At 31.0% G+C, this 16,275-nt stretch overlaps 1 protein-coding gene across 1 annotated transcript; it reads right to left on the bottom strand.

Moving 5' to 3' along the window:
* Nucleotides 1-928: 928 nt before the first annotated feature.
* On the bottom strand, nt 929-10,380 carry Smp_124580 (putative cadherin; the record flags this gene model as incomplete). Its single annotated transcript, XM_018797359.1, has 3 exons — nt 929-1,032; nt 8,205-9,000; nt 9,361-10,380. 3 exons carry the CDS (start codon nt 10,378-10,380, stop codon nt 929-931), a joined length of 1,920 nt encoding a protein of 639 aa, XP_018652409.1.
* Nucleotides 10,381-16,275: the final 5,895 nt, after the last annotated feature.

Raw genomic sequence — 16,275 nt, 5'->3', positions numbered from 1 at the left:
AAAGTGAGAATAAGCATGGGGGAAACTGATATGGATAATGTTAATGCTTATCAATAACATTATTTATTATTAGATGGATGAACAGGGAAATTGATTGATTTCTCCGCCAAAAAAATAAACAGAAAGAAAAAAAGAGAAAAAACACATTCTAGACTATCTCTTCAAATTTTTCATTATATGGATCCAATGTTTCTGAAGATTTTTGAGTATTATATGACTGAAGTTAATTCAATGAGTTGAAAGCGGATGTAGTGCTATACGGAGAAGAAATTATGATAGTATGACATGAAATTTACTAATATAACTGATACTCATTGAATTATGAGAAGGGGTTTTATGGAGTTTAGTATTTTCATAGTTGAAAGCATGAGTCAATTGAAGATAGACCACCAGGGAAAACCTGGAAGCCCTGGTGGTCTAGCTTCAATTGACTCATGCTTTCAACTATGAAAATACTAAACTCCATAAAACCCCTTCTCATAATTCAATGAGTATCAGTTATATTAGTAAATTTCATGTCATACTATCATAATTTCTTCTCCGTATAGCACTACATCCATTTGAATATATACCGAAAATGTACACATGTACAGTCATGAACAAATGTATACAAAGGAATATCTACAATCCTTCAAGATCTTTTCAACTACTTTTATTTTTAGTAATATTTAAGGGATAATTGACATGGTACTTGAACCTTTAGTTATAAAATAAAGATGAAAAAGGATACTCATTATATTTTTAATAGATACAAGTAGATTAGTATAGTTTTTAAGAATGCTGTTTTGATTTGAATATATATATATGTGTATGTGCGTACATTAGTGAATGTGTATGAGTGTTTGTCCATTAAATCATTTATCCAAGTTATACTATTCATACTATAGACATTCTATGTCTTGACATTTGAGATAATTGAAGGTAATAGTCATAATAATGAAGATGTTATGAATGGTAATGATAGGTTCTTCTTCTTCTTCTTATCATTGTCCAATATTTCAATAATACAATCAATTATATCTTTCCTTAAACCTAATCATTAATGTAATTTATGTTAATTATCAAATAATGAAAGGATAATGATGTACTCATGTTGATTATTTAGGATTTTAAGCGTCAGTTAATAACTTAAGTATTAATTATAATTAACTAGAAGTGCAAGTCAGCAAATATTTATTAATATGTTAAATTAGAAACTGGTGGCAAATTATAACCAAAGATGGATAGTGGCTAGCAGTGGAGTCTAAGATGTGAACGAACCTGACTTGGTTCGAGTCCAGGAGTGAAAATCGAATCTGGGATGCTGATACATCCAGCTGACGAGTTCCAAATATGAGAAAATGTGGGTTCCGGCTTCTACTGCTAGCCACCATCCATCTTTGCTTATAAAGCTTGTGACTTAAAGCAATGTCGAGGCAATCCGTACACGGTGCACATATGTCACTAAGAGACTGATCAACTGGTCAACTCATCAACTCCAGGTACGACTAGATGGATTTATCGTTCCACATTAAAACATTTTAGCAGCGTGCGTTAGTCGATCTACACAAAATATAATCAATGAATATGTGATCTTTCTTATGATTCCAATCCGTGGTGAGAACAAAAAAAGTCTTCATTTACTGATCAGTTTCTGAATTGCTTCGAGATTGATTTCGAAAAGTCGTTATATGAAGCTGTTATCTTGAGAATCCAACGAGTGTAAAATGATGCTAATACAAACAGTTGACAGTAAATCATCAGTTTTTTGATACCGGTGTTGGCCCTATGCTTAAAGTAATCGAAGGTATATATATAAGTGAAATTTGACCCTTGAGTAGAATAGATTGATGGAACGAAGTTTTTATTAGTTCTCAAACTGGTGACATTTAGTAACTGAATTCATCTCCAAATATCCGATTAATTAGGTCAGTAGGAAATAAATTAGCAAAGAATTGATAAGTAAATTTGTTTTTATTGAAATACAAATAGCATATTAATGATACGTATAGTTACAACACTATAGGATATAGTTGAAGTAGGGGAGGATTCCATTTCGATGGCTGCTAACAATCATCATTTACCAGTTGATTTTTATTCACAATAAATGTAGGATAAAAGGATATTTATTTATTTTAAAAAAATATTAGTGTGAGATGAACAATGTAAATTCGAGAACGTAGTTTTATATAAATCCATATATCAAACTGCAACTGGGACATAACGTGTAAAGTAATGATTTTAAGGTGAACGTACTTAATTCATAACTATCGAGTCATAAGTTAAAATTCGGTTTTACATGCTTTGATTTAAACCGTTAGATTTTCTGGAGTTCTAGTAAGAAGCTGTGATGAGTGTCGCCTGATGCGTGTCAGCTGTTAGACAGGTATCCACCTCAGACAATGGATGAATGGTTGAGCAAGATCATGGATAGATTGAAGTTATACATCAACACCATCGGATGCCGGGTCGTTAGTCTAGATGTTAAGCGTTCGCTCACGAGATTCAAGGTCTTGGGTTCGAGTTCCGCGTGAGGAATCGTGGATGCGCACTACTGAGAAGTCCCACACTTGGATGAAACGGTCGTCAAATACTTCCAGGATTTCCATGTTGGTCTAGTTTCAAATGACTCATGAACTCAACTATTAAATTATCTTTTCTTATCAAGTTCTACAGTCATCAGTTCATGGTATTGTGTCAAAAACCACTTGTTCGTTTCTACACAAGGACAGATTTAAAAAAATATGGAATATAAATATTGTAATGATCAATGTAAAATGTGATATGTTGAGTAATAGCTTGATCACTTGTAGTTGCAAATGATTTCTGAAATTGATCTCGATGAATTCTGTAGATTTACATCTCTAGTTAAATAGAATATCTTTGGAATAGTTTATAGTGAATCATTGTTTTCAAAATAATACTCTTTCAAGTGATGTAAGACTGTGCCGCTTAATATCTTCAAACATTCTACACATTATTACGATACTGACGTACTGAAAACCGGAAATTCAGTCTTCATGATGCCAAATTAATAACTCATTGGTATTTTATTCATTGGGAAATTGGAAGATTATGGGTTGTGGGTATGAGCTATTGAATAGTTTTAAACGAGATCCAAGGATATGCTAAATGTCTTGTCCATAATTAAATGCAAGTTCAAATTAAGCAGTTTTAAGCTGACCGGTCATCTTTACCATATTTCTTTATAAATCTATTGTAGCTAGAAATTTGATTAATCATTTGAAAGAAACGGTTGTATGCAAAATAGATTTGATCATATTCTTCTGACTTTCTTATGACAACCATGCTTGAAGAGTCTAAAATTTACTTTCTGGGGGGGCATTAATATATCGATATTCAAACTTATTTTATAGGATGTTTTGAAGGGACTTTGATAATTGTCTTGAATTGCACTTCTTAAATGAGATGTCAGTCAACACAGAATCAGCCCCAAACGTGCTGAATTGTTTCGTTAACAGATTTATTTGAACATAGCGTGCTAATCCATTATTTGGTATCTATATTGATCGATTAAAGAGTATCTATCAACCTCTAGTTCCCCTTATGGATGATTGAATTCTGTTGACCAACTGTCGACGTGTCCATTTGTCTAAGAGACTTGACGATGCCTGAATCATGTGTTGATGTTAGGTGAGTGAAGGCCGTCGTCAGAAAGCCATAAATGACACAAGATGTATGTTATTTGGGATATAAGTAGTTTTAAAATAGCTTATGTCCCTTGGTGGACCTGAACTAGTTTCAAAGACTCTATCACCGATATGTTTTGGTCATATCTGATCTTATTTATATGGTATTTGGTTGTGGCGCTGCGTGACGAACGTTTGAGGCGCATTGTGGGCATTGATCCCCTCAAGAGTGGAGATAGACTTTGTTAATATGTACCAAGTAGCGCAAAATCTGGGTTCAAGGCTACCTGTAGATTATGTCCAATCACTTGAGAATGTTAAGTAGCTGCGTACGATTGATTGCTTGATTTAGAGAGCAACTTGTTTGAAAGTGAATAAATTCATAGTAACAGAATAGTATTTGATTATATTTCCCTATTTAAACTAAGTATTTTAAAGTTTAGAGTCTTTTTACATTCGCTTATTTTATTTGTTATGAAAAAACAAAACTTAAGAACATCTACTTCTCGCATGAAGTTCGATTAAGGTATATGTAAAGTGTTTAATTCTCATATGGTAGGCAGTTTGTGATCCGTAGTGAATAAATCTGGAATAGATTTTTGTATTATGGAAACAAGATATATTGAGATTCAGTTGGTTGGTACTACTGTTTGACGATAATATATGGTGATGGAATAATATAACTGACTTTGAGATAAGCTAAATTTTTAGAAGCTTTACTTGAATATTTTGTATACATTTGTAAAATAACAATTATTTCTTATAATTGAGACCATAAACCGACCAATAGTAGATCATCATTGATAACCTTGAGGGATTGAATCTCCGTTCTGTCCTAGTATAGGACCCCCTAACAATACACATCCATGATCCCACACACTAGACTCAAACCCAAGACCTTCAGTCTGGTGTGCGAACACTTAACAACGAGTTCAGTGATCCGGCATCTAACGATGTTAATATCTAACTTCAACAAATTCACAATATTATGCGACTATCTTTTATTTTCAATGATGGTCTAACATTACTAAAAACTCAAAATCTCCATAACCCCATACTGATAAACAGATCTATTCAGATCACCTAGTTGTATGGTGTTAACATCTACATTGAAGGAAATCTTGTTTTTGGTCAACTATTTAAGATGTTAAACTTTTTTATTTAACTGATTTTATATAAATACACAGACATAGTGTTTATTAAGATAGCATATCTGTAATATTCATAGAACTGATACTGCTCCACAGAAACTAATCTACACGTTTAATTCAGAATATAAGTTAAGTAATTGTGTGGAAGATAATCTAGGGATTCTCATTTTTCATAAATCGAGTTGTTGACATTTCTGGAATAACTTTGTGATAACATCTCTTAAACAACAGAGAAGTATGTTCAACTTTCCTTATTGAACATTTAAACTGTCTTTTAGTTTATGAAATTAAACATTTCTTATTTCTACACATGGAACCAAACAAAAATAGGGAAGATGTACGTATATAAAGTAATCTTATCAATAATATCTAAAAAAAGTTATGATAATTAGTATTAATGAAGTTGCAAATAAATTACTTATCCTGAACTCATACGACGGACTACTGTGCAGAATCGTGCATGGACGACAGCTGAAAGATGAATTTCCAGTAAGGACCGGAGTCAGATAAGGTTGTCTACCTCCTCCTTTCCTCTTTCTTCTAGTGATTGACTGGATTGTGAAAACCTCGAAATCTGAGGGGAAACACGGAATACAATTGACATCTCACAATCAATTAGATGATTTGGACTTCGCAGATGACCTGACCCTCCTATCTCAAACACACGAACAAATACAGACGAATACAACAAATGTAGCAGTAGCCTCTGCATCAATAGGCCTCAAAATACACAAAGGAAAAAGCGAAATTCTCAAATACAACACAGAGAACACCAACCCAGTCACACTTGTTGGAGAAACTCTGGAAGAGGTGGAAACATTCACGTACCTGGAATGCATCACTGATAAACAAAGAAGATCGGATGCAGATGTAAAGGCGAGGATTGGCGAAGCAAGGAACACATTCCTACAATTGAAGAACATATGGAAATAAATTCAAAGTGAGAATCTTCAATACGAACGTCAAGACAGTTAGTCCTACTGTATGGAGCTGAAACGTGGAGAACCACTACATCCATCGTCAAGAAATTACAAGTATTTATAAACAGTTGTCTACCGAAAATACTCAACATTCACTGGCCGGATACTATTAACATCAGTGTTTTATGGGAGAGGACAATTAGGAAAAGACGTTGAAAGTGGATAGTACACTCACTGAGAAAATCACCAAACTAAATCAAGAGGCAATCGCTGACTTGGAATCCGGAAGGGAAGTGGAAAAGAGGAAGGCCAAAAAACACATTGTTTCGGGAATTGGAAGCAGACATGAAAAGGATAAATAACAACTGCAAACAACTGAAAACGATTGTCCAGAACAGTGTTGTATGAAAAATGGATTATACTCCTCCACGAGGGGTAACAGGCATAAGTAAGTAACTAAGTAAATAAATAAATTACTTACATATTCAATAATTTTTATTAAGTTGTTAAATATTCAGACTGAGAATTTTTCTCTATTTCACTTTGTACATTGTCATTCATTGATATCATTTGTACATTATGTTTTTCATTTAAATTATGTAATTTTAATTTTGGTGATATAGTTTTATAATATGAAATTGGTTCATTACATAATTGATTGATATCTAAGGTATTAATATTATTATTATTATTATTACTATTATCATTTATTGGTTGTATCATAAAAGATCCATTGAATTGTTCATTACTTGACTGATTAGTATTACATAATGTAGGTGTTAGACAACATTTACATGATGTAATTGTTTGTAATGGTGTATAATCTGTTACATATGATCTATTCAATGAATTATTTGTACTTGTTATAATAGGTAATAATTTATATTGTTTACAATGATGATAATAATTATTATTATGATTATTATTTTCATTATTTATTATATTTTGTGTATATAAATTATCATTTAATAAATTTATTGATTTTATTGTATGATCATAATTTAAATTAATTGGTGAATAATTATATTTCTGAGGGGAATATATTGATTGAATATTATTGATTATTTCTTTTTTATCATTATTATTATTATTAATATTACTACTATTATTACTATTATTATTATTATTACGTAATTGTTTACAATTCGATTTCTTACAACATAATAAATGATTACATTGTATTTTATCAAATGTATTTGGTTGTATTATTGTATTGAAAGACCAATGTCTAGCAAATATAATTAAACATAATGTAGCTAATAATATTAATAATATTAAACCTAATGAAAGGATTAATATTGTATCATTTGTTAAATAATAAGTGAATTGTTTTGTTGATTTATATAATCTAGATGATGATAATGATAATAAAGGATTAGAGTAGTTCCGTAGGTTTTTATTTGAATAATAAGTAGTATAATCATTAGTAGTATCATCAAAATATTGTGAATTTATATAATTATCATTTAAATATAAATTATAATAATTATAATTATTATTTAATAAATTATTGATTTTATTATTATTATTATATTGATTAGATATAAATGGTATTGATTCAATTTTAACAATAAATCGAATAGATGCATTACGTGGATTAATTATATTATCATATACAATAATATTAAATATATAATAACCTGTATCATTATATTGTATATCTCTATTTAAATAAATAATACCTAAATTACGATCAATATTTAAAAAATTATTGATTTTTGATTGATTAATGAAATTGATTTCATTGATTTTTATATTATTATTTAATTGATTTATATTGATATTCGATATATTTAATTGTTCTAATATAAATATAAATGAATTTGATATAGAATCTTTATCATTAACATTCACTGTCATTAATTGATAATATTTTTTTTGTAAATTTGTTATAATAAATAATTTATCAGATTGTTTAGGAAATATTATCATTGGATCATTATCATTTTCATCTTCAATTGTAATTAATATAGTTGTACTAGTTGTATAATCATTTAAATTTTTCATTGATAATTGATTATGATGATGATTATAAGTAGTAGTAGTAGTTGTAGGTAGTAAATCAGTAGCATATATTTCAAATTCATAGGTAGATCTCTCTTCATAATCAAGTATTTTTGTTGTATTAATATAATATATGATGATTGGTAGATCATTGAATTCATTGGTTATATTATATTGATTTATTGATGATGATATTGCTGATGATGATGATGATGATGATGAAGAGATATTAGATTTCCATAATTGAAATGGTAATTGTTCTTCTTTTTCTTTTCCTTTTTCTTTTACTTCTTTTTGTTGTTTTTTTCTTTTAATCATTACTTGTAATTGATTATAATCACCATCTAAATCAGTAATTAATAATTGTCCAATTGGTGTACCAATAGGTAAATTTTCTTTAATTTTAAAATGATAAAAATTTTGTTGAAATAATGGTCTATTATCATTTTCATTAATAATATTAATTAATAATAATAAATTTGATTTTAATATTGGTTTACCATAATCATTAATTTCAATGAATAATTGAATTTGATTAATAGGGGGATAAAATAATTCACGATCAATTGGTTTATTGATTATTAAATTACATGTGATTGGATCAATAAAAAAATATTCATTAATATTGATTAATGATAAAGTATTATTGATTGATAATAATTGACATTTTGTTCTACTATTATCACCTATATCATAATCAGTAATATTAAAATAACCAATAATTGTACCAGTTGGTGTATTTTCTTTTAAATTAATGAAATTACTATTATTAGTAGTATTAGTAGTAGTAGTAGTTGTTGTTGTTGTTGGTATAAGTTGAATAAATGGTATATTATCATTGACATCAATGATATGTATAATGATTTCAACTTCAGAAGATTTCTTGATTAGACCAGAATCAGTACATTGAATTCTTGGACGAATAATAGATCCATTTACTTCTCTATCTAAACTATTAATAGTTAATAAATTATATTGTACTAAACCTGATTGACGTTTGATTTCAGTCAATTGAAATAATGTATTCATTGTATTATTACTATTACTATCATGGATTCTATTTGGTTTATCTAATAAAGTACAAATCACATAACTATTGACTGTATTCACATCCCGATCAGTAACTAATATATCAGCTATAAATTGTGGTGGCGCAATATTCTCTTCAATACGTGCAAATGTAGCTGGTCTACCTGTAGTTTCATCTATTCTTAAATAATCTAATTCAATCATTGGTATTTCATCATTTATATCTATCACATTAATAATAATATTAGCTGTCGATGTAAATATATTCTGATGTAAATGGGAATTAATCAAGCTATTCTGTTCTAATTTACTTCGACGATGATAATCATTATCAATAGCTAATATATTAAATGTATAAGTAGTATGTTTTTCATAATCTAATGGTTGTTTTAAATATAATTCACCGGTATGTTCATTTAATTTAAATAATTGTTTAATATTATAATCTGTATTTGAATCAAATTCATATTTAGTAATAGAATATTTAGGACTATCTAAATCTTTTGTAAGAAGTTGTAAGATTGATGATTTAGTCCATGTAGATTCAATAACATCCACTTTATAACATTGAATAGTTGTTGAATGTACAGATGATGATGATGTTGATGAAGATGAGGATGATACTACTGAAATAGCTGTATTATCAATAGATGATTCAATTGGTGTGAAATTAGTTTGTGGTTGAAATATTGGTCCATTATCGTTAATATCTTCAATAGTTAAATATATTTTTAATACATTACGATTATCATTGATAGGTGAATTCATTGGATTTGTTATAGATGAATCAAATGCTTTCACTTTCAGGATATAACTATCACGTAATTCACGATCTAGTAGGGTTTTCACTTCTAAATATAATCCAGTTATTTCTTGTATTATATTTGTATTATATATAATATCGGTTGTTTGTATATATAAGGCAAAATCATTTATTGTTATAGGATATAATTCATAACGTTGTATACTATATTCTGGTGAATCTGGATCATAAGCTAATGGTAATTGTATACGTGTACCAATTGGTACTAATTCTGGAATAGATATATTAATCATGGAATGTGGTTGAAATATAGGGCTATGATCATTACGATCAATAATAATAATGTGTATATCAATAAATTCTGGTAGATTAGGATATCCAGGTTCAATGAAATGATCAGTTTTTTGGGATTGGTCAGATAATAAAGTACGATGTAATGCTACTTGAAATGTAAATTTACATTGTTGAATGATCTTTGAATTAGATGTTGATGATAATAATGATCTATATTGATAATTGGTTTCAGTGAAATCATTGTTTGTTGGTATATTATTAAGATTACCGACTATTTGAGATTGTTTCGAACATAATGCCTCATGATCTATGATAGTACGTGTATATAAATCACCAGTATTTTCATTTAATCGAAAATAGATAGCAGGTGGACGATTACCACGTACAATAACAGCTTTTGTATTACCTATTTTAAAATTTGCTTGTTGATTACCATTGAAATGTGTAATACGACCTATACGTTGACCTTCATTTGTATCATCGTTTACATAGAATACATTTGGTTCATTAACAGGAATAGATTTAATGATATAAATATTTAGTAATATTGAGGTATAGATAAAGGATTTTAGTATGAAATCAGTTTGCATTTTAAGTGTTCATTATATTTGCTTTCAATATTTGAAAAAACTACATAAGCTGACAATCGAAAGAAGAAGATACAATAGTTCAGGGAATGTTCTGTAGTCTAAAAAAGAATAGAATGCATACAAGTTAATTTATTTATTTATTTAAACACATAAATATTGGTAGAAAGGGGCACTAGATACATATGTGCCACACAAATCTTATTTGATTTGTGTTAGGGCTGTGATACTGCCTAAGTGCCCAGACTGAAGCAGGTGGTTTTCTTAGCGGGCAACACTCAGAGCCTTTGACCTAAAAGTCTGATCCACAAGGCAGTGGAGCATCGTCAGGAGATCCACTCCCATGGTAGCTAGTGACCAACAATTGGTTCATACTACATTGGTTCCTTCAGGATACTGGAGCCCATGTGCACCATTGGTTTAAATTCAGGGTCTTCCAACTTCCCTATTTGGACTTTCTGTTAGGATATTCACAAGAATATCCCAAAGATTATCTCGAATGTAAAATGGTATGTTTTCAGACTCTTTACATAATTCGCATGTTATTTCCTATTGGCCATTATTTACAGTGTCCTAACTATGACTTTCATGTGTCGTTTCCCTGTTGGTCAATTTTGAGTCGTCCTAATTATAACCTTTACGTGTCCTTCCTTTCCATTGGTTATTGTTAATAGTCATCGTAACTGTATAAATATGCCTTGTCTGTAAACCATTTTTGTTCTGCTGCTGACCCCATAAACAATCCTCATTTAACGGCTGTGTTCTGATTTATTGGTGTTGGGGAACAGTATTGGGGTCGAACTAGGATATCTGAATTCGGTCAATCGGTAGAATTTCGTGTAGTCCCATCGCAATACGTAATATTTGGGCAATTTATAACACTTTCCGTGTCCACCAATCCGTGTAAAGCTCCGAACATTCGCTTTTCGTCCTCTCAATTTCGTAAACAACACCTCGGACACGAGAAGGCAGTGAGTAAGAATTCCCTGGCAGAAGCATTGTATGCATGTGGCCATGTGAGAGCATTTTGAGAGGGAGAGCTGACTCTCTACACTCTCGGCCATACCAAGGCATTACTAAACTATAATGAATTAAATTAAGCGTTTAATTTCAAAATTCTTACGTTCGTTTTTTGATTGGAACACATGAGTTTCATTATTAACTTCCATTTGATAAATGTACTTCAAAGTTTAACAATGTTTACTTAATTGACAATTAACGTTAAGGTTAGTGGTAAATACATTCAAAGGTTGTGTTTTATGGAATGGAAATAATGTTTGAGATAGTCATTGGTTATTATCAAGGTGTATCTTTGAAAAATGTGCTTCTCATATTCTTATAATAAAGGTAGATAATTTTTTTAAAATTTACTATCAGACGCTCTTCTGACGACATTCAGCTAATGATCAGTATGTTAAATTTTTGGTATGTTCAAAACTGTCGATAGTTCAGTTTTTCTTATCATTCTGATTAGACCAACTTCCATATTTGTAAAGATTTTGACAAACTCTCTTGATACCTACAAACTTTATAGACGTTTCCATAATCAAAAAGTTACATGTAACTATACAAAAAAATTTTAATTTCCTTTACTAAAGTAAGCTGGAAATAAAACATTACACTTGATACTGCTTTTTTACTCGTTTAGGTTTACAGTTTGTAGAGTGACATAAGTTTTGTGATCGATTAAGGAGTAAATCAATCCAGCTTTCTGTGCTATCAACTTGTAAAATCATTTATTGTATTAATCACCCGGCAGAATGATACTTTGAATGTTTTAGTTTCGAAAACATATGTATAGGTTTTATGTTTCATTGTTTCTTCATTTCTACATCTCTGAGCCCTTCAGTACTCGTCAGTCAATCAACCCCAACTCGAAACCTTCAGTCTTGCGCACTAACGCTTGCTTGACCTTTAGACCACTGATCCGACCGGCGTCCAAAGGTGTTATTGTCTAGCTTCAATCGATTCATGATCTTGCTCAACCCTTCATCCACTGTGTGAGGTGGATAACTGTTTCACACGACACGGATCGGACTTCAATGGGCATGGCTACTCACTAGAACTCCATGGGTTACATCTTAATGCTAGTCACCAGTGACCACATGATTATTATCGGAATGGAGATTTTGTGGGTATTATATTGATTTTAACAGTGATGTGGATTAGATCGACTCATAAATTCAACCGTTAATATTATTCTGTTTTGATAGTTTCTTCAAAACATGTTTATTTACCTTACTCATCTTTGTTGATACAAGACAAATGGTTAAGTAAATGTTCAGTCGATTGATAACATATGTATTCAACTTTACTTTCCATCTGTCTAAAAGAATAAACTGTCATTGTAAGTTGTAACAAACGTTTATTCTACCAAACTTAGCCTCATATTAATTAAAACTTGAATAGATGTCTAAGAATTATCACAACAATTCAATAACATGTGTGATTTGGATCTATTTAGCATTAGTTAAGTTTTGTTTTACTAAATTCAGTGGTTGAAATTTCTGTCCAATTTGTTTTTACTGTTTAATAGATTGATATGACTTATTGTAAAATACGTTTTGTGAAATGTAAGTAATAGATATACATCTCTCTGATCATCCCGTTCAGAAATCATAAGATCAATAATGCATTCAAACTCACTTGGTATTGTTTACTTGAATCTCCCCATTGTTATTTAGGACTGCAATTGATCACTCTCCTATTGGGATATGTGGATCCTGTGCGCAATGCCTCAATATTGCCTTATGTCAAAAGCTTTATAAGTAAGGATTGGTAGTGACTAGCAGTGGAATCCTGGACACGCGTTTCCCCTTATTGGGGACCTGTCAGGTGGAAGTGCCTACATCTCGGAGTCAATATTCACTCTGGGACTCGAACCCAGTACCATTTGCTTCAAACAACATCACAATATCCACTCAGCTACTAAGTCCCGATAGCTACCTGCTCGTACAATGGGATGACGTTTAAATGCACTTAGTAACTAAGTGGATAACGTGATGGCGTTTAAGGTGAACAGTATTGAATTCGAATCCCAGAGTGAACATCAACTCTGAGATGCAAGTACATCCAGCTGACGAGTCCCGAATAGGACGAAAAGAGCGTCCTATATTCCACTGCTATCCAATATCCATATTTGCTTAATAATTCATTCAGTTTCTTTTAAATTGTAAAGTTTTGAAAACTTACCAACAGATCGATAAATTAAGTTACAAGTTTTCTGAAATATCATCAAACAAATAAAAAAATAGGATACGTAGTTGACCTATTCTGTTATTTGTTCAATGATATTTCAGAAAACGTTTAACTTAATTAATGAATCAATCACTGAAGTTCATTGGTTTAGATATGAGTTATCCTATTTTGCCTTTTTCCATCAAAGTCCCCTTCACTTAGTAATGTAATGGGACAAACATTTTTAAGTCCTATTGTCCAACGTAACGAAGAGAATAAAATTCATACCGCTGTTTATAGTATCTCTTATTTTATAGGTATATACTTTCATTAGTGTTAAAAATGGTTAAGCAAATTAAAAAAGAATAGAGAATCAGTAGGTTGAGCAACTAAAACTATTTACGAAGTAGAACATATGAATATCAGTCTCGTAAATGAATAACGCATATTCAAAACATTATGTCCATTTATTTTTATTAGTTATCTGAAGCTATCTGTTGCGCCAAGACAGCTGAAAATCATGGATTTTATTCTCTGTAGTACACAGCATTGAGTCTCGAACACAGAATAGCTGTCATAGATGTTGGTTCCGAAATTAATAATTGAAATATGTACATCATTAAAGTAGTACGCCTATAATCATTCTAGTTCACCACATGATTCACTACAATTACTCAATTATTATAAACAACTAGTGCATGAATATTCGAACATATTTTTAAAGCAATACATTTCATTCTATAAATTAATAGTAGACAAACAATAACAAAAACGCCCAGTTGTCCGGAATCAGCTAATCATTTAAATTGTGAGGTTATAATTTATAGACGACCTTTGAGCGACATTAAAGTTACCTTGGAAATATTCACCTACTAACTAGGACTAAACGATGGTTCTTAACTAGTGCGATGAATTAGATTTATGTTTTATAGTTGACGGTTAGGTTTCAGAATTAGATCTACAGTTTTCATCACGAAGTAACATCAAGTAAAACGCCAAAACGTTATTTAGCCAAATGGATAAATGAATTTCACGTCAAAATTCAACACCTGTTATCTTATATCTGATTGATTCGTTCATAAATTATAATTTCACTGAATTGTCTTTGAGTTACCACAGATGATGGATCACTGAGTAACAGTGACCATCATCATGTGTATCTAGACCTTTACTAGTGATCAGATTCTATCGATTAAGTTTTGTGAGATAGTAACTCATTGAAAACACTGGTGGATTTGTCGCTCAATTTTGTGGATCGGTTGAAGTTAGACATTACCACCGTTGGTTGCCGGCCGGCTCAGTGGTCTAAAAGTTGAGCGCTCGCGCGGGATCGTGGTTGCACACTGCTGAGGAGTCCCACAATAGGGCGAAACAGCCTTTCATTGTTTTCAGATTTTCCATGCTGGTCTAGCTTCAAGTGATTCATGATCTCAACTATTAAAAATTACTTTAATAATACATAAATAACTATGCCATTTTTTGTATTTGTTAAAAGATTTTATCAATTAGCTAGTATTTTATCGTTGTCACATACACAACAGTTTCATAACAATCATAAACAGAAATTATATACCTGATACAGACTTTTTCATTTTTATAAATTCTTTCAAGGAATTACATATACTGATTCACAAACAGGATTACGTATGGTGTATATCGATAGTATTCCAAAAGCTAGTAAGCTAAGATGAATCCCGAATAATAAAAAAACTCTAGAAAAGGTAAAAAATGAGGTAAACTGTTTAGATGTGGTTTTAACTAAAGTTTTGGAAGAAAACTTCTGATTATTCCTGATGAATTTTGATTGCCCTATCTTTGCTACTCTAGATTGAATTCAATCAGTCTGTTTTGTAAAACAAGAACAAAGATACATTGTAGAGTATGAGATAAATTCATTCCATCCCATGTGCTTCACATCTTTCAAATACGAGTCGATTTATATGAATGAATAAAATGGGTGAGACTATAATTGATGGACGACCTTTGAAAGACGCTAAAGTTACCTTCAGATTATCCACCTACTAACTAGGACTAAATGAGGGTTTTAAATCAGTGTGAAGGATAAGGATTGTGATTTACAATCGATGGTCAAGGATAGGGATTAGATTTAAAGTTTTCATCACAAACTGAGATCAGCTAAAGTGACAAAACGCTATTTAGTCAAGTGGATGAATGAATTTCGCACCGAAATCTAAGACATGTTATCGTAAATCTGATTGGTTCCTCCATAAATTATAGTCTTACCGCAAAATGTTTTAAAATATAATCTAATTTTATGTATAAAATACATCAATTCACTTAGTTTACTATTACAGAATGATTATAATTACTTTACATATTGATATAAGTACATGTTATAAACAACATTTTATTTGTAAGATATTTTATTTAGAATCAGAAGGGATTTTGTGGAGATTTCAGTATTTTTAATAGTTGAAATAATGAGTCGACTGAAGCTAGACCACCATGGAAAACCTGGAAGCACTGGACGGCCGTTTCGTCCTATTACGAGACTCCTCAGCATTGCTCATCCACGATCCCGCACTCGCGAGATTCGAACCCAGGACCTACCAGTCTCGAGCCAGAGCACTTAACCTCTAGACCACTGAGCCTTCCTGCATCCAACGGTGTTAATCTCGCTCGCGAGGCGGGATTGTGGATGCGCAATGCTGAGGAGTCCCATAATAGGATGAAACGGCCGTCCAGTGCTTCCAGGTTTTC

Source organism: Schistosoma mansoni, chromosome 4 (genome assembly GCF_000237925.1).
Source record: "Schistosoma mansoni strain Puerto Rico chromosome 4, complete genome".
In the NCBI taxonomy this organism is placed as follows: Eukaryota; Metazoa; Platyhelminthes; class Trematoda; order Strigeidida; family Schistosomatidae; genus Schistosoma; species Schistosoma mansoni.
This window is presented reverse-complemented; position numbering and strand designations above follow the sequence as displayed.